Source organism: Lynx rufus, unplaced genomic scaffold (assembly GCF_022079265.1).
Source record: "Lynx rufus isolate CCGP_SWC_20201006 ecotype Redwood Valley unplaced genomic scaffold, mLynRuf1.p SCAF_24, whole genome shotgun sequence".
In the NCBI taxonomy this organism is placed as follows: Eukaryota; Metazoa; Chordata; class Mammalia; order Carnivora; family Felidae; genus Lynx; species Lynx rufus.
In genome coordinates, this window is record NW_025814839.1 from 9,351,469 (window position 1) to 9,376,583 (window position 25,115).

Genomic DNA, 25,115 nt, shown 5'->3' on the forward strand with positions numbered 1-25,115 from the left:
AAGTCAAACATAAGCAGTCCTTACCATACATATGACGAACGGGCAATACTTTCTTCTTTCCAGGGAGATTAGTATATGCTGGAAGAATACAGGACACAGGCTCTCCACTGCTGCCCTAGCACCACTTTTGTTCCTGTTCTCTTGCTGTTCTGCTTCCTGTCTCTTCTCACTGCCTCCTCATGTAGGTCCTAGGAGGTGGAAGACTCAGTCTATTCCAGGTGTTAGGAGCAGGGACTCACATTCCTTCTTTCTGGTGACTCTACCTTGGGGCACATCACTGACAAACTTGTGGAGGAGGAACTTTTATAAAGATCAGCACTTACAATCTCATGGAAATAAGCCCTTTCACAGGCTAGCTAGATGGCTTTTTTTTTTTTTTTCACTCCCGAGGGACATGAAACAAACCATGGGAAGTTTTTCTGCCTTACTAATGATATAATATGTCCTTCTGAGTGGCAGCATGACCTATGCTTAGGAGTGTGGGTTCTGGAATCAGACAGGTCTCAGATCATACTCCACGGCCACCACTTTCCCTTGGTCTGAGCTTATTTCCTCATCTGTACAATGCTTAATGTAGTGTCCCATCAAATAGTAAGCAGAAGCATGCAATACAGGTTATCTGTTTTTCATGGATAATTATGAGTATTCTTTCCAGCCCTTTCCAGTGTTATTTTCTGAGGTGCCTAATATAGAAACTTCAATGAACGAAGCTGCTAGGAAACTGGGTGATAATTATCAAAGGTTTTATGGTTGATAATTATTTTATAATTTTTTGAGTATATCTCTCTGCTTTAGTCTGTCAGAGTGAACATGACTGGTCACATTTGTTAATGATGACTGAACATTCTGTAGGACACAAGAATGATCTTCAGGTCATCATGCTAAAGATAAATTTTCAACGTCCAGGACTTAGGACCATAAAAATAAGAGATTTTCCTGAAAATGTCTTGACCCCAAAACCGTATATTAGAAGTTGTATATTTTAGGGGTGCCTGGGTGGCTCAGTTGGTTAAGCATCTGATTTCAGCTCAGGTCAAGATCTCATGGTCCGTAGGTTTAAATCCCACGTCAGGCTCTGTGCTGACAGCTCAGAGCCTGGAGCCTGCTTTGGATTCTGTGTCTCCCTCTCTCTGCCCCTTCCCTGCCTGTGTCTCTCTTTCTCAAAAAATAAATAAGCATTACAAAAAGTTATATATTTTATCACCTCATTGTCATGTACATAAAATTATTCTAATGAAATCAGAATTTGAGGGGATCTACTATTACAGTGGGATCATTTCACATATTTGGTCATAATCTCTCCTTAATAGCTTGCTTCCTTCTCTGCAGTGTATGTGCCTAAGTATGACTGGCACATTGGTGTGCGTGTGTGTGTGTGTGCGCGCGCGCGCGCGCACATGCATGCACACGTGCCTTTTTCTAAAGGGCAAAAAGGAGCAATTGACCACTTCAAACAGTGCAACATTATCTTCATCCCTGTAGAAGAACTTGGAAGATACAGCTTTACCTGAAAGTCTTGGATGGCTCTTCTTCAAGAAGCAACCAGGGCTATGGAGAATGATTTCTGGAGGGCAGGTCTCCCTCTGAATTACAAACTGGTGAACCTAGAAGGGAAACTTCCTGCTACAATAACACAGCAAGGCGATGTGATGAACACTTTTATTTACAAATATAATTAAAAGCTCTGACAGTTATCATGCTCTTCCTTGGAACCTGAAAAATGTTTTGTTTTGTTTTTTTTAAAGTGCATGCAAAAGAAGTAAAGCCTTTTTTTTTTCATCATTTTTTATTGTAAGAAAATACACAGTTTGAAAGTGTGAATAATGCAATATTTATGACCAAGTTATGGGACTCAGGGAGGGGAAGGGAAATAAAGAAAAAGATCCAGATGATCTGATTGAGAGACAGTGTTGAACTCCAAATACTGAATTGGAAAAGGAGGAAGGTGGGGAGGAATAGGAGGAGGAAGTAAAAAAATTTGATCAGAGAAACAGTTAAAATACAATATGAAAATAAGTAATACCTCTCCTTAAATTCCTTCTATACACAAAATACACGATTTGCCAAAGCCCAATTTGTGCTACTGGGATTCTGTGAGCTCCTTAAGTGTATTCACATCCTCTGCAACAGCAGAAAATGATTATGATACAATCAGAATATGCTGAAGACAAGTTAAACTCTTGCCAGCAGGTTCTTAAAAATCACAAGATCTCTTCACCCCGCCCACCCCCCCATCCCCAAAAAAGTAATAATATGTCACCACTGATATGTACATCACAATTAGTTTCTGTAAAATGTATCAAATTTTCAATCTTTAATAAAACTTTGTTTTTTTTTATTCCTGATGAATAAATACCAAAAAAATAAAATAAAATAAAATAATGCAGCAGCTAGTTAAGGTGTAAGGCTGCGGATATTGTGTCTCTCTCCCCCTTGGCATTTATTATTATTATTATTATTTTTATTTTTATTTTTTTGCTTTACTTTCACAGATTGGTGGTAATGAGTGATTGCTTAAAGCAATATATACCCACTTTTTTGTTGTTGTTGTTGGTTTATTGTTTTGTTAGAACTGTCTCCAAAGTTTTCACTGAAACATTTTGAATCACATCAATACTGTGACGTGTACTATGAATAGAAGAGATGGCCAGGTTTTGGCCAGCACTGAAAGTTGACACGGGGGGAGGAAGGGGCCCCTGATGGAGTAAGAATAAACAGGCACTAGTCCGACACGATGTCAGTAAGAGTAAGAGAGAGAGAGAGTGAGAGCAACGCCCGTTAAAATGGGGAATGTGGTTTTGCAGGGTCTGAATTTTTTTCTGTTTTCTTTTTTTTTTTCTTTTTTTTTCTTTTTTTTTTGTAAATGGCAAAAAAATTTAATCTCATCTATAGTCCTCCTTAGGAAAATCTAATGTAACCAAATTCCCAAATCCCATTCTGAGGCTCTCCATGTCAAAAGTTTCAATCTCTCGCTCTTGCCTTTCCAATAGGTACTTTATTCTCTCGCTGCGTTCCTTCTGAAGGGCAGCCAGCTCTTCTTCAATCTGAAAAAAGCACAAGCAAGGAGCCGCTCTTAGTGGCAGGTGCTCACAAACACACACATCCACACACATGCACACGTGTGACGAACGCACACCCAGGAACTAAGCGTAAACTAGACTGGGGAAGGCTGGGAGAATCCTGGGATAAACGTCTTGTATCTAGTCCATTATATTCAAAATCTGCTCACAAGAGTAACAATGTTTGGGGCCCACCTGGGGCGAGCCGGCGCTATCATTCTAGCAGACCAAGCAGCTTGGCTGATCCGGGTCAGTGTCCTGTCTCAGCAGGAGATGGCTCAGGAGAAGCTAAAAGACACTCACGCACAATTAGACTGTGCTGCTTTCCCATAGAGAGCCAAATGCCCCCTGGGTCATTAGCAATTTAGTTCTAGAACAGGAGCTGTGAAAATAGTCTCTTACGTTGGTCTCAGGGAAGTATCAGAAGAAGGTACAGATAACTGGTTAAGCAAATAAATGCTTAACAGCTTTTAGATGCTTTATGAAATCTTTTCTACTTCCTATTCCTCAGCAATATTTACAGCAATGACTATTTCACTTCTGATAACATTTATTATGCGGGGCAATATCAGCTTCTCTTCCTTTTAATTTCTTTTAAAGAGCCCTGCTGGTGATTTCTTTCGGTTTAGAAATAGCTGGAAATAAAAAAACAAATCCGCATCTGGCTTCCTTGTACCATTCAGCAGCCATGCTATCCGCTCATTGTGCCTTTCACATGTGTCCTATCAACTACCGGGTGACCCATGTTGTTCTCCTGGCTGTGAAGGCACAGGGTTTCCTAGCAGGGTGATAGCTGTGGGGTCAGACTTAGGCGGGTAACTTCAGCATTTGGAGCCTTAGTATCCTGCCTGTGGGATGGAGATCAGGCCTACCTCTCAGGGGTCCTAGGAGTGTAACAGCAGATAATGAGTGAACAGCGCCCGGTTTAGGTGCAGGGGCCGGGCTCCGCGAAGGGCAGCTCCCTGGGCCAGGGCCCGTCCTCCGCGCAGCTGTGCGCGACCCAGAGTAGTGCTTTCGTACCTTCTGCTCAAGATGTGCCCTGCGCAGAGACACCCTCTGCTCCAGCTTCTGGAGCTCTCGCTCGTGCTGTGCCTCTGTCTGCATCTTGATCTTGCTCTGGTAGGCGTTGAGCAGCTCCATCTCCTGCTGTAGCTGTAGCCTCAAGGCCTGGCACTCCGCTTCTTGCGCCTCATCGAGCCGCAACTGTGGGGCACAAAAGACACACGCTGTAATTCATCCCTGGCTCACAGTGCCTGCTGCCTGCTGGAAGATGCCTCCTTGTGTAGAGTGGAACAGACCCCCTCAGAACACCAGAGGCCCCGGGTACATTCAGAGTTAGAAATCAGAAATAGCGCGTTCTGCCCCATGGGCTACAAAGTTCTACAAACACATTCCTAAAGCATTCTTTCTTAAGGAAACAAACACATTCTTTTCTTAAGAAAAACTGGTTTTCTTAAAACCACAGTAGCAGGAGTCAGGAGGGCTACGTGCCCCAGTGATGAAGCCGGTGGGTTTTGGACGTAGACTCCCGAGCTTGAGGTCTACTCCACGATTCGCTCGGGTGTGTTACCTTGAGAAGTTACCTCTCCGGGTCCCGTTTTGTTCCTCTCAAGAAAATATCAGTAATAGTTCCTACTGTCTAAGATTGGTATGAACATTAAATGAAGGAATTCACACTACATCCTAGGCATGGTTCTAGATGCATACCAAGCGCTTAGTAAATAGTAGCTGTTATCACCATTTTGGTTTTGACTATTTTCATACTTACGTATCTTTAACTCTCAAACCACCATACATTGACATATCCTTAGCTCTAAAAAAGGAGTCAAATCTCCATTACACTTGGGGCCTATCCCACAGTACACTTATGATCCTAGCAAGTGATGGCGGTCCCTACCGCTAGCCATACAAGTTGTCCTGCTGGCCAGCCAATCTAAAACTCGTCCCCGCAGAAGATAGCCAAGGTTCAAAATCTCTTCCCCACAGAAGATAGCCATGATGATCTCAAGGAGCACATTTGGGGTTGAAATGGCAAAGCCCAGATTATAAAGTAGGCCAATAGAGTGCCCCTTGCTCCCTCTAGCTCCTGAACTTTGTATTATTATACCACGCTACTGATCCTGTATGGGGAATGGGCCAAGTCAGCCAGCACAAATGCCAACCTTTCAATGAGCATAACTGAAGGTTTGGGGCTATTAGTGGGACTATGTTTTGAGATTGATGATCCTCCTGTCTTAGGCTTGGTTTTGTCTAAATCTATCAGGCCCTCAGTTTAGCTGGGAAGTTAAGAGATTAGAATCCTTGAATTAGGTAGTTCTGCCAACACTGAATTTATCCACATGTTTCTACACAGACCACTTCGCCAAGACACTTATTCTCCATTTTACACTCCCTTCCCTAATTGGTGCAATTTTTGACAATTAGCAATATATTTCAATATCTTAAGAAACTTTTGGTATGTTGTTAGAATAGTTTTAGGAAGTTATCTGCACAGTGTCTTCTTTAGTACTTTAGAGAAGTATATCACATGAACATAAAATAAACAACAATCATATCTCCATGGTATTTTCTAGTAATTAATCCTACCCGGCTTTCACTAAAATCCGCTGAAGAGGAAACCTCTTTTCTTATTTTCCCAAATGAAGGGAGAAGAGACACAAGATACGACAGTCTGCAGCAGGAACAGCCTTACAGATAAATGCCAAAGGGTTTACTGGCTCCCAATAAAATGTATCAATTCCCTCTCAATATGGGAGTTTCCTCACCAATAAAGGGAATGAAAGTCTGTCCTTTTCTACTTGTTTCTGTTAATTGTTATGAGCCCTGGCCCAGTGGGTGAGAGGTTCGTCCTATGGGCAGTTTAGACCATTGGAACGTCTCCATCTTCTCTTCTTTCTGGCGTTCTATTATTAATGCCCGTAACTATGTTATTCTGTACCAGCTCTGCTCTGTAAAAGTGCCAGCCTAGAAATCAGAGAGGATATTCCAGTATCTGCTGTTCATCATCCCAAAGTTGCACATATCAAACTCATTAAAATGTTTTAATGAATTGTAGGTAAATACCATGTCTGTTTCCTGAAGCGGATTAATGTGAATGAAAGGAGGTGATGGCAGCTTCATAACGTAATATGGCCAGGCTTACGAACTCCTCCCAAAATGGGGTCAAATCCCAGCTTCATCACTACTCAGCTAACTACCACTGTGTGAGCCCCAAAGCCAGGAGCTGGCACATTATAGCCCAAGGGCCAAATCTGACTTGCTGCCTATTTTTGTCAATAAGGTTTATTGGAACACAGACATGCTCATTCATTTATGTACCATCCAGGACTGCTTTTGCACTACAACAGCAGAGTTGAGTAGTTGTGACAGCGACCCTGTGGTTCACAAAGACTAAAATATTTATTACCTGCCCCTCTACAGAAACAGTTTGCCAACTCTTGCCCTAAGCAAGTGGCTTTACTTCAATAAACCTCAGTTTCCTTGCGGGTAAATTGGGGTTGAAACAGCAACTACTTCAAAGGTGAAAGGGGTTTCACAAGAATGAAATAACACTTAAAAATATCCAAAATAGTGGCTGGCACATGGTAAGGAGTCCTAAAGGATAGCAGCATTTATCATGCCTACTTGTATCTCCTCCCTGCTTCAGAAGAAAGGGCATTTCCTTCCTTTCATTCAAGGGCAACCGTGAACCTATATTCTTGGAGCCCATTCTGTCCATCTTCTGTAACAATCATTCATCAAGCACTTGGTGTATGCCAACCAGGAATTGTTGCAGATGCTAATAACACAAAGATGAACAAGACGAAAATCCTATTGGCCTTTATGTCCCTAGCAATTCTCTCTCCCCTCTCCTACCCCTGAACCTCTCCCTGTACTTTCTCATCCTGCTCCTTACTTCTATGGCAAGGGGTCTTTATCTTACCTGACTCCCAGCAGCATTTAATACCATGGATTGCCTTTTCCTTCTGGAAATCTCTCTCTTGTCTTCTGAGATACCACAGCTTCTTGGTTTTTCCCTCCCTCCTCTCCTTTCCAGCTACTCCCTCCCTTCCAGCCATTATACATGGGCTCACGTCTTCCTCTAACCTCTCTTCCGAAGGAATCTCGTCTATTCCCAAGGCTGCCATTACCATCTATATGCGGATGACTCCCACCTCTACACCTCTATTTCAGACTTCTCTCCTGAGGCCCAGACTAGCTTATCTGGTCTGCTAGGGACATCTTCACCTGGATGGTGCCCAGGCCCTCAAGCTCAGCATGACTAATATTAGCTAATGATCATTTCCTTCCCTCTTCCCCAAGCTGCTCAACTTCCCTCTTTACCACAGAGATAAGTGGCACCACCATCTACTGTTTTGTTCAAACTAGAGACTGGGAGTCATCCTTAATCTACTTCATTCTCTGTGTCCACTCTGTTACTAAATGCTTTCACTTCCACCTCCTGCTTCTCTCTCAAATTTCATCACTTTCTCCATCCCATCCCCCCTTCTGGTCTAGCCACCACTGCTCCTGCCCAGGTAAAAGCAGCAACTATATATACACCATCCCCTGAGATCCATCTGACCATCTTCCAGGCCATTCTCTGCCTGTCACTGGACTGATTGTTTAAAAATGCAAATCTGATGTCAGTCTCCCTTCCCTCCCCCCACCACTTAATGCTATTCTATGGCCTCCCATTGCTTTTAGGATAAAGAACAAAATCCTTAAGAAAACTTACAGGCCCCTGTGTGATCTGGCCCCTATTTACCCCTCCAGTCTTACTCTCATTTGGTCTTTGACTCGTTCTCTATATTCCAAACATAATGGACTCTGAGCTCTTCAGAAGCTCCTATCTTTACAAATACAGTTCCTTTTGCCTAGATGTGCTCCCTACACCTCAGTTTAAATACTCATTGTATCTGTGAGGCCTTTTCTGACTCTCCAGACGAGCCTATGCTCCTGATTACATTGTTGGCACATTGCACTTACTCTGCCGTTACACAGAGAGGACTCTTTTGACCTGCTTCCTCACTCCTCCATAAATTCCAAGAAGACGTGATTGATGACTGTCTTACTGCAGTACCCCAGGATGCCTAGAGCACGGTAGGGCACTCAATAAACACTTACTGGATGGATGGATGGACGGATGGATGGATGGATGGATGAATGAATGAATACACTCTTACCCTCAACCTCACGTTTAAGCCTTTCCCAAATAACAGAAGTCCTCTTTCAACTGTCTCTTCCTCTAGCTACAGTTCTTTCTCCTGTCCTTCACTGATGAGCAGCTGGGAAAAGTAATCTCATTCGTTATAAAGTTTCTATCTCACTTTATAATCACGTTCTTCAACGCACTATAATGTCTTTCACTCCCACCCCTCCACTGATTGTCTGTGACACTCACTGGACAAATCCACTGCTAGGTCTGGCTGGTCTCTCTGCCACATTTGAAATGATCAGCTAGAAGCTTCTGTTCTGGTGTCTATGACATGCTCTCTCCAGTTCCCCTCCCACAATGACTGTTCACCTTCTTTGGTCTGCTTCTACTCTGCTCTCAAATGGTGGTGTCCACAACTCTTCCCTCGGTCCTCTTCCTAATAAAAATCTCCTGTCGCTAGAAGGACAGGGTATTCCCAACAGCTGCAACTTCCCCGTCTAACATAACACGGATGTCTAGTTATTTGTTTTGCCTACTAACACTCTCTTGAACTATAGATTTCTATCTCCGTACCTCTCTACCTGGATACCCATCTAGCTCAGATAACACGTCCACAACTTGGTCAATTATCTGCCCAGCATCCAAACTCACCCTTCCTTCTATTTTTCTATCTTGCTAAAATCATGACCCATTCCACTGTTATTAAACCTACCTCCCAAATTAGTCACTGAGCTCCCTCTATTCTAACTTCTAAATATTTCTCAAATCCTTCTGCCTCCTCACCATCTCCAGGAGCATGTTCTCAGTTCAGGCTTTCAATAGTTTTGTTCCTGGGTTATAAGGTTTCCTTACCGTCTCTTTATACCTACAGTTGCCACATTATTGCCAGTATGTTTCTAGACCATAAATCTGATCCTGTCACTTTCCTTCTTAAAATAGCCTTCAGCAGCTCTCCACTGTTAATAGAATGATGTCCGAACTCCTGACTTTTGAGGGTCTGATCCCCAACTGTTCACCTGCTTCCCTTTATACTCCTGCCATAACAACTACTCAATGTTCTTCAAACGTGCTGTCCTCTTTGAGGCTTTGCATCTTTGCATTTACTGTTTCCTCTGCTGGGAATAACTTTTTCCTTTTCCGCCTGTTTGACAAACGATTACTCTTTAAGACTCATCTCATTGGGAAAACTTCACTGAATCACAGGCAAGCTCCCATCCTTGGGTTACCAAGACCTTTATGACCTCTCCAGTTTGGGCTCCCACCATCCTCCTTGAACTTTGTATTCAAACCGAAGTTCTTTCAGTCCCCAAATGCACACTTTCCATCTTTTGGGTCTTTGCCCACGTAGGCCCCTTTCCATGGTGCCTGTTTCCTTCAGTACATTCCTTCAAGCTCCTTGGCTCTTGCTGGGAAGGTTTCCCTAGACCAGATTAGCTGTTCTTACTCATCCTCCCATAGCTCCCCATACCTCCCCATACCTCCCACTGCAAAGCACTTATTATGCTTTTTTATTATCGCTTAATTATCTGACTTTTTGACTAACAAATAGTGTGAAGACAAGAACCAACTGTTGTTTCTCGAGCTTATGACTCTCTCTGAGCCCACCAGAGTGCTGAACACAGATGCTTAGTAAAAGTGTATTGAATGAATGTGTCTGTGTGAGTGTGTCTTATTCATTCGTGTCTGACACTAGTTGCACAATCTTTGATGAGTGAAAAAAATGATATTATGTGCAGTATCTATCCCATCTTGCCCTCAAAGTCCCTATGTGCCACGGGTCTGATTTAGCATGTTATTCCTTGAGCTCTGTCTTACAAGACACACTCCAGCAAGTATCCACATTGGCTTGGCTTTATTCAGCGTCGTCACTTCCTCGGTTCTTTGGGCAGAAAAAACGCCAATATCCTAAATTTGTGCAAGAATCATCTTGGGAACAAAAGGCTGGATCTTGAATTTTCTTGATTCCCAAAGCTCTTGAAGGTGTGGCACCAAACCTAACCACTTACCGCTTGAGAAGCCATCATTTCATTTATACTCTGTTCATACTGCTCTGCCAAAATGGCAAGTTTTCGTGTCTGCTCATCTTTCAGTGTCTTTAAGATTGTTTTGTGCTCATTCTTTGGAGTAACTTCCAACTGGTGATTCTTGAGTGCTTTATACTGTTTGGTCTGTACTTTGCAAGTGTCCTGAAACTGTTTTTTGATTTGCATTTCCATGGCCTGTGCAGACAAAAACGCAAATACATTAGTAAATACAGAAAACTTCCATTGTAACGATACAATACAGGTGCTGGGACCCGTTGTCTTTTGGTGCAGGGACCCACATTGCTAGTCAGTAATGATGAAAATAATACATACGACACAGATAAGAGTTAACTGCCAGTACTTTCGGTCTTATATTAAATACATAGAAGTAATTTTGAATTTACAAACGGATTTAAAAAAATGAACCACTACAAGGAGATCACAACTCTAAGCAGATTGTAGAACTACTGAACTAAACTACGAAGCTTAGTTTGTTGAAAGCCTGCTCATTATTTTAATGGCTTCCTAGTCAAAATCTTCGGTGTCTTCTATTGTTTGTTGTTTTCTCCCCCTATGATTTTTGGTCATCTCCCCCTGCCCAACCCAACCCATTTCCAGGTGAGAAAGGGGGTGGCAATGTACAAGCTGGCTGTCACTGCTCTGCATTTCCTTGACAAATCAAGAACATCTGGATAATACCTCACATCATAATCCAATGCCACTGGATTTCAGCCTAAGTGTAAAGGGAAAAGTGATTTTAGATTTCTTCCCCTGTGAAGAAGTTAGACTTTCACGTGGCAATATCAAATATGCATTTTGGCAAGGAGGAGGTAGGCCGTGTTACTTGAGTCCCGAAGGTGTTCATCAGGTTGCCTCATGGTCACATGTGCATATCACGAACACTTGGAGTTGTGATGACAGAGATCACTAATTAGACAGGTTAGGATTTGGCAGGTTAGGCAGGAGCATGGCCACTGTGAGGCTGGCCTTGTATCTCTGTCAACACTGACAGCGACCCCCTTGACATACAGCAATGGCTTAGTCCACAGAGCCTGTGAATCAGCAGTCAGATAAAATTATCTGCAGGCAGTGAGGCCCAAAGGAATTCCAAATCTCTAGTGCAGGGTCTGGCACATGTAGATTCACTCTTCACTCCCATGCAGATGTCACTACTCAATCATACTCTTTCCTACCAAGCTTGGATGTAGCTTTAGACTTTCTCAATATAGAAGCACTCAATGTAGTTACTACGAATAATCCAGCATGACAGATGAAATCTCTCTGCCATACACCTGCTAGGTAACTTCCTCATCTCCTGGGATTAGAACCACGGACTGCTGTTTGTCCGCAATTTACCATTTTAAAGAAGGCAGGACATGAAGGGGTCAGAGAAACTGCAGGCCATTATACAAAGAAAAATGGAGAGATCATCCAGTACAATGGTTTCCAAAGCAGCATCTCCTCAGGCGTTTGTTATATACGGCCTCTGTGCTTCACTCCTGGAGATTCTGATTCCGTGGGTGTGGGGCCCAGAAATTCGTAATTTTGAGGAGTTGCCCAGGCACATCTGACAGTCCTCCAGGCGCAGGGACTACGTAATCCAGCACAACTGTATCCTGGAGCACAAATAGGGAACCACTTCCGTTTCCTCTTACCTTTAAGTTTTTTGGCTGTTGCCGAAGTTCCATGACATGCTTTCTGTGCAGTTCCCTTTCTCGCCTCTTATTGTACTCCAGCTGGTTTTCCAGTTCAGTCTGGTGCTGTAGACGGATCAGGTCCATGCGTAGCTTCTGTAACGTGTGCAGCTGCCTGTACTCCAGCTCTCGCGTAGACTCGTCATGTCGGATTAGCATGGCATGTTCCATCTCCTTCTGGGTCCTCTTTTTATTTAGTTCCTGCATTCAGGAGCAAAAGATACATGGCGAGAGGTGACTGGAGGTGAATTAGAAGGAATGCACCACTAAGTGAGAGATGGCGAGGAATGGCACTACTAACGGTCTCTTAATTAAGCCCATTAGCGCTCGGCAGCACAACTCAGTGAGATTAGATTAACTGTCCCTGGAGGTTTAGGTTCTGTTTGTGGGTCCATCACTTTACAAGATGGGCAACTTCACAGCCATCACAACTACACCAGCTGTAAAGTGGGATTAATTCCACCTGACCCCTTCTTATCTCCTAGAGCTGCCATGAACCTTCCTCAGGTGAGGTCTCCTGGAGAGATCTAAGTACATTTTTCTTCAGTTACGCCACTGGTTCTCAATATGGGCTGCCCATTAAAATCATGTGAAGGACCTTTGCAAGCTTAAGATGCCTCAATCCTACAACCTGAAGTTCTGATAACTGTCTGGGGTGGGACCCTGACATCACTATATTTAAGAGTTCTCTAGGTGAATCTAACGTGTAGTCAGACTTGAAAATCACAGACTTAAACTGGCAATGTCTGCAATATTCTTAGTTTTCTTGGGAAAAAAAAAAACCTCGTTTTTGCATGTATTAGAAGTAGGCCAATGATCTGTTTTTTAAAATCTCAGAGTAGGGGCACCTGGGTGACTCAGGTGGTTAAACATCCAACTTCGACTCAGGTCATGATCTCACGGCTAGTGAGTTCGAGTCCCACGTTGGGCTCTGTGCTGAGTGTGGAGCCTGCTTTGGATTCTGTGTCTCCCTCTCTCTCTGCCCCTTCCTTGCTCATGCTCTGCCTCTGTCTCTCAAAAATAAGTAAACATTAAAAAAAAAAAACATCTCAGAGTAAGGGCAGGCTGGGAAAAAACAGATGAGATCTCTCGTCTTCCATTTTTTCCATTAGTCTGTTTAATGATTTCTGGATCAAATCATTCTGTTCTTTCCAGTTCTACTCATGTCTGTCTGTCTTCCTTTTCTTTTACTTTTTGTCCTGCCTTGTACGTTTGTTTTTCTGTCTTTAAGGGGGGAAAGAAAGAAAGCTAGAAAAAAAAAAAAAAAGAGAGAGAGGTAGTCGGGTGATATCTTGTCACTCACCAGTTCAAGAATATTTCCTAAATGGCACCATATCCAAGATCTGAACCCTGTGCTCTGGGTACTTAAAAATGTTTACTAAGCCATGATTCTGTCCTCAACTTGCTAACACTCTAGTAGGGAACTGTACTACACAGTTGTTGAAGTGCTATATGCTCAATTCACAGCCAAGTGAATCAATCCGTTTTCTCTCCTGGGAATTTGGAATTGGGATGCAGAGACAGTTAACCTCTAAGTGTGGCTGGAACTGAGGGGCATATAAAAACTACATATGTGGTAGCCACCCACTGCTATATGGGCTGAGGGTTAGAGAAAGCTGGACTTCAGAACATAAAGAATGAAAAAGAAGACAGACATGCAGGGAATATAATGATGCCCATATTCCTAACTGGTAAGCTGTCCTGTACACTAGCTGTATTATTGCTATTGGGTTCTACAAAATATTTCTATATTTCTGTAATGAATTCCCTGGTTTTGGCTTAAACGAGCTCAAATAAATTTTACTAACATACAGACAAAAGAACCTTAATTAACACAAGGAAGTAGGTTTTATGTATAAATTAAAAAAAAGGAGAAAGAACAATGTTGAAAGTGGTAAGTGCTATAAAAGAGGCAAACTTTATGCTGTAAGATTTCTGCAGAGGTTGGTATTACTATTAGTTAAGAAGGTCAAGGAAAGAAGAAGGCTTGTGAGTTGGACTTTCAGTTAGAACAAGAGTGCCTCTCTTCTCTGATGGCATCCACTACGGGAGAAAATGCAAGTCATTTATTTTCACACAATATCAATAACATTTGTATATTGGTGTTGGTGAGAATATCTTGCATACTTGGGCCTTGTATGCATTTGAAGAGAAGTCCTTTAAACAGCACAGCATCTATTACTGGAGCAAAGTCACTAATCATTCATTTGTTTATTCAGCAAATATTTGTTGCACATGTCCTATGTGTCAGGCACTGCTGTAGGCACTAGGGATAGAGCCATGAACAAGTACATCCCCTCAGGGAGCATGTTTGCTAGTGGGGAAATATCTAAAGTATAAATGCAATTTGTATTTGTTTTAAGGGAAAAAGATAATCTCCTAGAGCATCGCTCCCCATTCCCTCCTGCATTTTGCTTTCCCTTGTTTTATTTTTCCTCTACCTGGACCATCAAACGGTCTTCTTTTAAAAATCAATAACTGGCCCCTAGGTGGCACCAAAGGATGGCGAGGCCTCAGAGACTAAAGCTATTCTAGGCCAGTGACCAAGAGAAAAGCCAAGGGAAGCCCTTTCAATTGGTAGAGGTCCTGTTCCTAGATTACTATTTCATTTTTAACCTTTGAGTACCAGGTCTCCCAATACTGGACACTTATTTCATTACATGTTTTCCTACACTGAGAAGTCCAAACTGAGTCTGGGCTGCCCAGAACCCTGAAACATATGGGGGGGACAAAATACAAGACAAAGCAAACAACACTTTCAGAAGAAATCAAACGGTTTCCTTTATGTCTAACGGGATGTTTCAGGATGCTAGCCACAGGATATCTGCATCCGAAATGCCAGGGCTACAGGTGACTGGTTTTAATAACATGCCACCCAGCTAATTCTGATGTATTGTAAAGTTTGAGAATCGACAGAAAAATATTCAGGGTGTGTGAGTCAGTCATTATGTATGATGTTGGGCACGCCTTTTAATATATGTTTTAGTTTCCTCAGGTGTAAAGTGAGGATAACAGTACCTACACCATGAACTGTGATTCTTTGTGAAGAAATGAAAGATCATAAGAACATGCTTTGGAACATATTAACGTATCATTATTATTTTTCTGTATTCAGAAGTGAAAATTTGCATATAATATCTCAAATCTAGTGTTTATAAATGATTTAAAAAGTGAGAGAAACATGATAATGAAATGGTTTTCCTGTCAACAATTTTAAGTTATTCCCTTTACCTTTAATTCATACATCTGGGTTGCTGAGACATAAGTTGATAAGCTGCCATTATTATTATTATTATTATTATTATTATTATTATTTTGACTTTTTATGAGCCTATTGCTGTGCCTACGTAAAAACGTGTAATGTGCTTTCAGTTTTTAAAGGTGATTTCTTGCATCTCATTCCATGCCACTGCAACCCTATGAGGTGTTAAGATTGCAAGGACTTACCCCTTTTACATATGACAGTAAAACATTTGGGAATTGAGAGACTAACATAAGATCATTCAATTTCCTGAAAGCAGAACTAAGGCTAAAGCTCAGGTTTGGGGATTTTCAACAGTTCCCATTAAAAGATGTCCCAGAGAATGGTTTACGTTTTCCTGCGTTACGCTCTTTCAGCCTGTGACACAATATTCTGAAGAATCCCTCTGTTCTGGCTAGACACGATGCAGTGGTTGTTTCATCTGTACAAATGACACAACGTACTGTGCGCCTGTGTGCACACCTTTAGCTCATACCAATTAACTAAAGTGAGCTGAACAAAAACAAAAGCAGATTTAATGTACAAGTGATTTTGCCCACCAACGCACTCCACGCCTATATGCCCTGGAGGCGGTTTAAGCTGAGAGACACAAGGGCCCCCTTCCCCTTGGCTCACATCACACGCTGTGTGCATCTCCCCAAGCTGAGAGAGAGCTTAGTGTCAAAACACATGTACTTTTCATACACCACGGCCCCTGAACACATCACCATACTATATAAGACCCTACGTCCTGTGTAAGCTGTGAATCCAGGCCGTGTCCCATAATAAACCCTTCCCAGCCACGATCCAAGTGCGACTGACTTCTTTAAAGCGAGTTGATCTCGCTCAAGTAAAACATTTTGTCCTCGTGCCCGATGAGGTTGAGTAAGAACTAGAGTTCAGACTTTTGATGGAGATGTTGTTAGCCTATGACATTTAACGCTTTCTTAGTTTCAGTTCTTGGTTTCATAACTGGTTAGAAAATAGCGAGCGTCTGTGATGATAGAGGAAGAGGCTCAACCCAGTCTATGGTGGTCCTTTTAAACGTTTCCATTAATTAAAAGGATTGCTCATACTCAGTTTTGGCAAAGAAATAGACAAGTGCTCTTTTTGGTGGGAGTAAAACCCATAGAGGGCAGTTTGGCAATATCTATTAAAAATTTACATATATACACTGTGACCCAGAGACTCCACTTCTGAGGATATATCCTACAAAATATTTGCATACATGTAAAAAGATCTGTGTACAAAGAGGCTCCCTGTGGCACTGTTAGTAATATTATAAAACGTCAACAAAATATCCACTGAGAAGTATGTCATTAAATAAATAATTTTATAGCCATACCCCCCAAGTTTACTATTAATGGTTAAAAAGAACCACATAGGGCTGTATGTCCTAGAGAGTAAATGAGAAAAAGAAAGAGAAGAGTTACAAAACAGTATACTAGACATTTTTGTAGGTTCAGTATCCATTTCCCTTCTCTTGTTAACAGGCTCCTCTTTTTTGCTTGAGAAACTCCTCCACCCTATCTGTAATCAGAGAGTAGCCCTCCTAGGAATTTGAATCTGAAGCTGAAATGATACAAAGATTAAATATGGTGGGAGGAAATACAACCAAATGGCAGTGCTCTGAGGAATGTCCATTAGGCTCTTGCTCTCTAGGTCACAGAATTTGCTTTTCCAGCTTGATTCTTCATCTTTTCCAGCTTGGTTCTTCATCGCTGTTATCTACCGCATATCCTTCCAACAAATTCCTTTCCACGCTCATGCAGCCAGAATTTGTTTCTATGGCTTGCAAATCAAATAAACCCACTGATACTAATGTAACCTTAATTTTGTAAAGTTAAAGTTTTATATAAGCTGAATGTATGAGTACATACATACAAGGAAAAGGAAATCTGGAAATACAGATGCCAAATTAATGGTAGTCAGGGTAGAGACTGGGCAGCGTGGGATTATCAAGAACTTTCACTACTCAACTATGTATTTTTCTGTGTTTGTCTTTTGTTTTAATGCTCTTGCATTACTTTTGTACATAAAAACTTAGACTCTTAAAAAAGTACCCTTATAAGAGTTATTCTTCACTCAGTTGATTAGAACCTGGTTCTAGTGAAGTCACAAATAATAGTTTCTATAACTTTTGAGGAATAATTGTCTTCTACAGCTTTTATTGGCACCGATTGTTCCCTTGGCTTCACACTTCTTCCAAATATGTGCTATCAGAAGAGAAATAACTGCCAGATGAAAAGAATCCCAAACATCTTATTTCCAAATGGCTACTGGGCTTTTTCACTTGGGCTTTTTTGCCTTCTAACAAATATGGCAACATGTCTAATATGGAATTAATCAGTTTCTTACTGACACCTCTCTCTAGGCTTCTCTGTCTCTGACCAAATTTACATGTAAACTAAGCCTTGAACCCTAGAAATAACTTTGATTGTACCCTCCTCTTTCCTCTCATATCCTACAGTGTGCCAAATCCTGCTTATTTTATATTCAAAATACGTTTCAAATCCACCTGTTTGACAGGTGCCACCATCATCTTTGTCCATACCCTATTTCCTACCACCTGATCACTTTGCTTCTAGTGTCTTCCCCCTAACCCAATGTTTCGTAACCTTCTTCTTCTTCTTCTTCTTTTTTTTTTTTTTCCTTTTTCCATTATCATCATTTTTATGTTTTCATCACCGGGAGCTTTCTAGATTTCCCCCTGCCCTAAAAGGTGAATGAATACTACCTGATACACTGTATATCCCTTTATGTACTGTGGCCATTGTAATATCTGAGACCCCTCTCCCACAAGAGCCTATGCTTACTCCCCCGGGGGCACTACCACCCCCCGCTGAGAATGCGTGCTAGAATCAATCTGTGAACTGCCACCAACCAAACTGGGCTAATCTCTCTAATGCACAGGATTAGCATATCACTGGCTGCCTGGCTCAAAAACGTGCAGCGGTTTGTCTCTCTTCCGATGAGACAAGACAACACAGACAAAGGGCTTGGGCCTGGCTCACTGCATGTATCTGATAAATTTTAGTTTGCTCCATCCTTTTTCCCTCCCAGTTGACTGCTGCCCTCCAAGGAGCTCAGAATGTACCGATGCTCATTCCATAAATGTGCCTTTGGCGCTTCTTTCCCTCGCGCAGACGAACGCTGGGTTTTTCGCAGACTTTGATATTTTTACCATGCTAGCTCATTTGCGAGGGTTTCCCTGATTACTCCAGGTCACAACGATTTCTTACTGAACTTTGTATCTGCGACTGAGTCACATTCTGTGCTCATCTCAGTGAATAATGTCTTATTCATCCAGTTTCCCAAATTAGAAACTTTGAAGCCATTTTTGACCCCTCTCTCTCCTGAAATTCTTATGCCGTTTGGTTGGAATTACTGTCAGTTCTGCTTCAGAAATGTCACTCAGATCCACTCTCCCCCACTGCCTCTTCCAGGTGGACCTAGAGAAAGAACGTCCTGGCTGACCTCACTGTACTTGGCTTCTTCCTGCTGTAGCCTAGCCTCACACTGGTGCACTAGGTCTTTCAAAGAAAACTCTCTTCACTCCCCTGCTGAAACACCTAGGATGGTGATGCAACTGCCTTCAGGCTAAAATGGAAATAACACGTCTTAACAAGGAAGGCCCTCTGCATTCTGCTTCTGACTCCCCTCGTTCTGACATTCCACTTCGTACACCCCAAACACTCAGCTTCTCATCAGGCCCTGAGCCCTCTCAGCCCTTTCATGACGGTATTCCCAGGACACTTCATTTATAGGTCCACTGTTGTACCTGACCTGTTACGTTGGAACCAGCCTGTTACATGTCTGTTTCTCCTCAGACTTAGGCTGCTGGAAGGCGGGATGTATACACAACAACTCCGCAGTCCTGGCATCACCAGCACAACGCCAGGCACTAAGGTGGCACCGGATGCCTGAATGACTTAACTGTAGAGCATCATACCGTCACTTTGTGTTTCATGTGGAGCCACAAAAACACAACTGTTTGACACGCAGGCTGAAGGCAGAAATTCTCTTATTTTACTTCTTTTGATTCTCCACCGCATACTATAGCTTATAATAGGTGTTCGATAAAACTGTGACATTTATTTGGAAAATGTTGACTCCTCGTTCTGTAAATGGGCTTTCTTCTTCTACTCAGTGGTGAATTCATTCCCTGACTACTTTTGCATACCTGCTGTGGGTCAGGCACGGCAATAAAGACTATAAACACGGGATGCCTGGGTGGCTCAGTCGGTTGAGCGTCCGACTTCGGCTCAGGGCATGATTTCGCAGTTTGCGGGTTCGAGCCCCATGTCAGGCTTTGTGCTGACAGCTCGGAGCCTGGAACCTGCTTCGGGTTCCATGTCTCCCTCTCTCTCTCCGCCCCTCCCCAGCTTGCACTCTGTTTTTCTGTCTCTCAAAAATAAGTAAACATTAAAAAAAAAAAAAAAAAGACTATAAACATGAAGGATATAAGGCCGGACAGACAGACAGGGATGATCCTCACAAAGCTCACTGTCTCGTAAGTCAGGGATGGCGGTTACGAATGTAATAAATACCTCCCGAATGTTCTGCTGCTCCACCTCGTGCCGCTTGATCATTATTTTCCGCTTGAAGAAACGACAGTTTTTGTCGTAGTACAGTCTCTGCTGGGTGAGAAGGTGGGCTTCCTCTTCAGCCTGCGTGTGCTGCAAGTTCTCTTTATGCTTGGATATCCGCTCTTGCTTTTCTTTCTTGGGTGTGCTATGGTCCTCATTCATCTCCTTCACAAAAAGAGGAACAAAACAAAACAAAACAGAAAACTTGCTGGTCTCATCGAGCAAAGGAACTGATAGTTTCTTACAATATGGTAGATGAAATTGCTGGGAGAGCAACTGAGAACAAGGACAGGAATGCTTGGTGCTGCAATCCTTCTCTCCCAACTTGTGTTTACTGATTATTTAAGTGCCAGGGAGGCCTGCTACTTCCCAGGTCTCTGGCTTCTCAGCCTCGGAAATAACCGGCTCCCTCATTCAATCAACGTACACTTACTGAGTTCTCATCATGTGACAGGCACTGTGCAAGGCGCAAGGATGCAACGGTGAGCAAAAGAACACGATAACCACCATCGTGGGGCGCCACAATGTGGAATCAGTAATTAATCAAAGAACCAGAGAAATGAACCGAAAATTACTGCCACAGCTGCTGTGCGGGTGGAGGACTTGGTTCTACCAGGATGTTTATTTAAAAGAACCTATTTGAGGGGCGCCTGCGTGGCTCAGTCGGCTAAGCGCCAGACTTCGGTTCAGGTCACGATCTCATGGTCTGTGAGTTCGAGCCCCGCGTCGGGCTCTGTGCTGACAGCTCGGAGCCTGGAGCCTGCTTGGGATTCTGTGTCTCCCTCTCTCTCTGCTTGCACTCTGTCTCCATCTCTGTCTCTCAAAAAATGAACACACATTAAAAGATTTTTTTTAAAGAATATATTGGATCTTGGTAACAACTAAACTGAAAACTTGTAGGAGCTAACCAATGAAAGAGGAGAAGGGAGAAAACTCTGGGCAGAGGAAACGGCATGTGCTAAATCAGGTGGGTTATTTGAAACATGGTGCAACTGAGGAGCGGAGAGAAGGCCCAGGGTGGTGGGTGCAGTGTGACATGAGATGAAGCAGGACCCTAAGAGGCCTCATAGGCCAAGTTAAGGACACTGATCTGTAGCACAGGAGAAAAGGATTTTATACATGTGGGAGTGACAGGATGAGATGCATCTCGAAAAGATAACCTGCTGCCATGTGGAGCAAGAGTAAAGAAGACAAGGCTGGGAGAAGCAGACAGATTTCACAGACAGGAGGTAACTCTGCAAATGTCTCTAGTGTGAATTTCAGAAAGCATTCCTTTTTTTGTTAAGTTTGTTTGTTTGTTTATTTTGAGAGAAAGAGAGCGAATGCACACATGCATGGGGGAGGAGCAGAGAGAAAGAGAGAGAGAGAACCCCAAGCAGGCTCTGCACTGTCAGCACAGAGCCCAATGCAGGGCTTGAACCCACGAACTGTGAGATCATGATCTGAGCCAAAGTCAGATGCTTAACCGACTGAGCCTCCCAGGTGCCCCAGGAAAAAAGTATCCTTTACTTGGTATGAGTGGGTAAATGAACCATCTCCAAAAGGACAAAATTCATAACTACTCTGGACCATAAGGGTAAAGAGAAGAAAGCAGGGAATTGGAACCCTTAAGATGTTACTTTACTCTATGGAGGAAGCAAGAAGACCATTTTTAGAGAAAGCACAGTGCACTCTTTTTTGTTCATATTGTTCATACCGACAGCTTGATCTATAAGATTTGGCTGACTGCTCAGTGAAAATCTCCTTCAAATGCTAATATCTATTTTACCTGATGTTTTGTGATATGGACATCAACACTATTTACAGTATGCTTGCCCTTAAACAAGAAGTCCTTGTAAATCAATTTTCAACTTTCCTGTTCTAGTGAAGTCTTGAGTGAAATAGCAGAGTCAACAAGACAGCAGACTGCATGGAGCATGGAGTAAACTGGGATCACATCAGCGAGGCTGGGTGACTCGTCTCCTGATGCCATGACTTCACTACTAGGTTTGGCATTAACCACTACATTGCACACCCAAATCCAAATGTGACCATGAAAACGCACTCCCGGGGCACTTGCGTGGCTCAGTCGGTTGGGCATATGACTCTTGAGTTTGGCTCAGGTCATCATGTCACAACTATGGGATTGAGTCCTGCGTCAGTCTGTGTGCTGAGTGTGGAGCCAGCTTGGAATTCTCTCCCTCTCCCTCTGCCCCTCCCTCGCTTGGGCTTGCTTTTTTGCTCACTCGAGCACTCTCTCTCTCTCTCTCTCTCAAAAACAAAAACAAAACAAAAAAACAAAAAATAAAAACAAGCAAACCTCACTCTAAAATCAAGAATAAATTCTGTAGGGAAGTGAGTGCGGCTTTAACATACAACATGAGGGATCCCTGTGGTGATAGAAATGTTCTGTGTCTTGACTATCAATGTCAATGTCTTGTTTGTGATATTGCATTACGCTTGAGCAAGATATTACAGTGGGGGAAACTGGGTAATCGGTATACTGGATCTCTCTGCATTGTTTCTTGCAACTGCATGTGAATCTATAACTGTCTCAACATAAAAAGTTTACAAATTTCTAGTATTTTACAAATACTAGAAACTGTTATTACAAAATGTTATTGTTTATCAACAACAACAAAAAAAAGAATAAATTATTTCTGGACCATCTGTCATCCTGTATCGCTCACACCCCTGTCATCTATCAAACAGTGAGGATAATGGAGATTGTTCTGTCACTCTGAGGGCAATACCTTTAATATATCAATATCTAAATATACGTGCTACCTTACATAGAACTAAGCTTTACTTCATAAGGGGGATTAGCCTTGCACAGAAAGGCTTATTGAGGCTATCTCAAACTGAGTTTAGGCTTGTTTTTCTTCATGAGCATGTTGAAAGACTTATAAGTTTAGGCCTGTGGTTTCCTGCACTCATAAATCTGAGTACCAAAAATAGCCTATGCCTGAGGACTGAGTGAGGATTCTCAAATGCTGTTCTGTGGGAGAATCTTCTACAGGCTGAGTTCATGCAATCTCCAAATACCTTAGTGTTATAAAAGTTCAAAATGGTGGCTGCAGTCACAAAGTGTGGCCGCAGAAAGTGAGTAAATGCATAGTGTTAGACATCAGAATGTAACTGCAAATGAGAACATTTCAAATTTCTTAGGGAAAAGTCAATGTTATCCTGTGATCCAGTAACATCTTTCCATCATGATGTAATAATTAGGCTCAAGCAATAACTCAGAGAAAATAGACAGAATATGAACCTTCTTAGTTAGGCTATTTCTCCCTACAGCCTGGTTTTCTTTTTTTTCCTTTTTTAATTTTTTAATGTTTATTGTTGAGAGAGAGAGAGAGACAGACAGACCATGAGCAGGGTAAGGGCAGAGAGAGAGACACACATAGAATCTGAAGCAGGTTCCAGGCTCCATGCTGTTAGTACAGAGCCTGATGCGGGGCTCAAACTCATGAACCGGAAGATCATGACCTGAGCTGAAGTTGGACGCTTAACTGACTGAGCCACCCAGGCACCCCCAGTCTGGTTTTCTAGACCTTATAGTGTCAGAGATTTTTCCCAGTTAGGCAGTGGGGATTAAATACAAAATTCTGTCAGTCCCAACAATCACCAGTGGCTCATCTGGGCAGGACTAAAGATCCTGAGGCTCACCCCCACCCACTTGCTTTCACTTCCTAATTAAAAAAGAATTGGAGAGGAGCCTTGCTAAGTCCCATATTGTTAATGGAGACTATGAGCTCAAATAAATTGCTTTACAAACTGAAAGAATGTCCCATACTGAATTTTATTAAACCTTAATACACCAGTAGTCTACAAATTAGAAATCCTAAGTCTTATGAGAAGGAAAGTCTAGGGAATTGTAGGCAATTCACCTATAAGCACTGGTGGGAGAACTGAAGAGATGTGAGCTTTCAGGTCACATTGCAGTTCCCCAGGAGGACTCTCCATGTCCACTAATGGTCCACAACCAAACTTTCAGGAATCAATCATTCATTTATCAGAGATTCACATGTACCAGGTGCAGGGATACAATCATGGGCAAAAAAAAAAAAAAAAAAGGATAACTGAAAACTAGTGTTATGAAATCAGAGGCACCTGTCTCAGTTGAGGCAGTCAGGAAACGCTTCCCTGGGGAAATGATGTTTAACTTAAGGTATTAATAAACAATCCTAAGCCTTACAAGGAGGGGAGTAAGAATTAACAGCGGAGGGAAAGATTGGGGGTCGAGGGTGGGGGTGGAGAGAACATCCTGGTAGAAGAAACAGTCTTCTCCAAAGATCTTGGAGAAAAGTGGAACTTGATACATCTGAAGAACCAAAAGGTGACCATAGTGGCAGGAGCAGTGAAGAGTCAGGGGTAGAGAAAACAGGTGGGGGAACAGCGGTGTGAGACGACACTGGAGGGGAGGCTAGCAGCCGATCACTTCGGGATTTCTAGTATTTTGATCTATCCTAAGAGCAACGGGAAGCCAACGGACTGTTACAATCATGAGGTTGTATGATGAGACTTATGGTTTGAAAAGATCACTCTGGCTGAAGTGGCTGAAGAATAAACTGGAAGTCGGCAAGAATGGTTTAGAGTTAGATCAATGATTCTTAAAATCTGATGTCTGGGGGAGCCTGGTTGGTTCAGTCAGTTAAGCATCTGACTTCGTCTTCGATTCAGGTCATGGTCTCAAGGTTTGTGGGTTAGAGCCCCGTGTCGGGCTCTGTGCTGACAGCTCAGAGCCTGGAGCCTGCTTTCGATTCTCTCTCTCTCTCTTTCTCTCTCTCTGCCCCTCCCCCACTTGTGCTCACTCTCTCTCCTCTCTCTCTCAAAAATAAATAAATAAACATAAAAAAAAAATCTGATGCCTGGACTAGCAGCATCAGCATCACTTGGGAATTTGTTAGAAATGCACATCTCAAATTCCACCCAGACCTACTGAATCAGAAAATCTAGGGGTGAGTTAGCAATCCATTTTAATAATCCCTCTAGGTGATAAAAGTTTGAGAATCAGGGGCTCCTGGGTGGCTCAGTCGGTTAAAGGTCCAACTTTGGGTCAGGTCATGATCTCATGGTTCGTGGGCTCGAGCCCCGCGTCGGGCTCTGTGCTGACAGCTCACAGCCTGGAACCTGCTTCGGATCCTGTGTCTCCCTCTCTCTCTGCCCCTCCCCCACTCACGCTTTGTCTCTCTCTCTCTCTCTAAAATAAATAAACACTAAAAAAATTATTGAAAAAAAGACTCAATGATTTAGACTGTTGATCACAATGTAAGGTTAATCAATTTTAAGTTCCAACCATTCTTTTTTTTTTTTTTTAAAGATTTTATTTTTAAGTAATCTCTACACCCAACATGGGGTGTGAATTTATAACCCAGAGATCAAGAATCAC

At 42.5% G+C, this 25,115-nt stretch overlaps 1 protein-coding gene across 3 annotated transcripts in view; it reads right to left on the reverse strand.

Moving 5' to 3' along the window:
* Positions 1–1,767: 1,767 nt before the first annotated feature.
* Positions 1,768–25,115, reverse strand: part of TAOK3 (TAO kinase 3) — a 179,873-nt gene continuing 156,525 nt past the window's right edge. For all 3 annotated transcript variants that reach the window (XM_047088041.1, XM_047088042.1, XM_047088040.1), the window contains exons 17-21: positions 19,706–19,909; positions 11,876–12,115; positions 10,203–10,415; positions 4,080–4,262; positions 1,768–3,044 (exon numbers count right to left, since the gene is read on the reverse strand). In XM_047088041.1, coding sequence (XP_046943997.1) covers positions 2,883–3,044; positions 4,080–4,262; positions 10,203–10,415; positions 11,876–12,115; positions 19,706–19,909 — 1,002 coding nt within the window. In that variant the 3' untranslated portion in view covers positions 1,768–2,882. The remainder of the gene's footprint in view (positions 3,045–4,079; positions 4,263–10,202; positions 10,416–11,875; positions 12,116–19,705; positions 19,910–25,115) is intronic.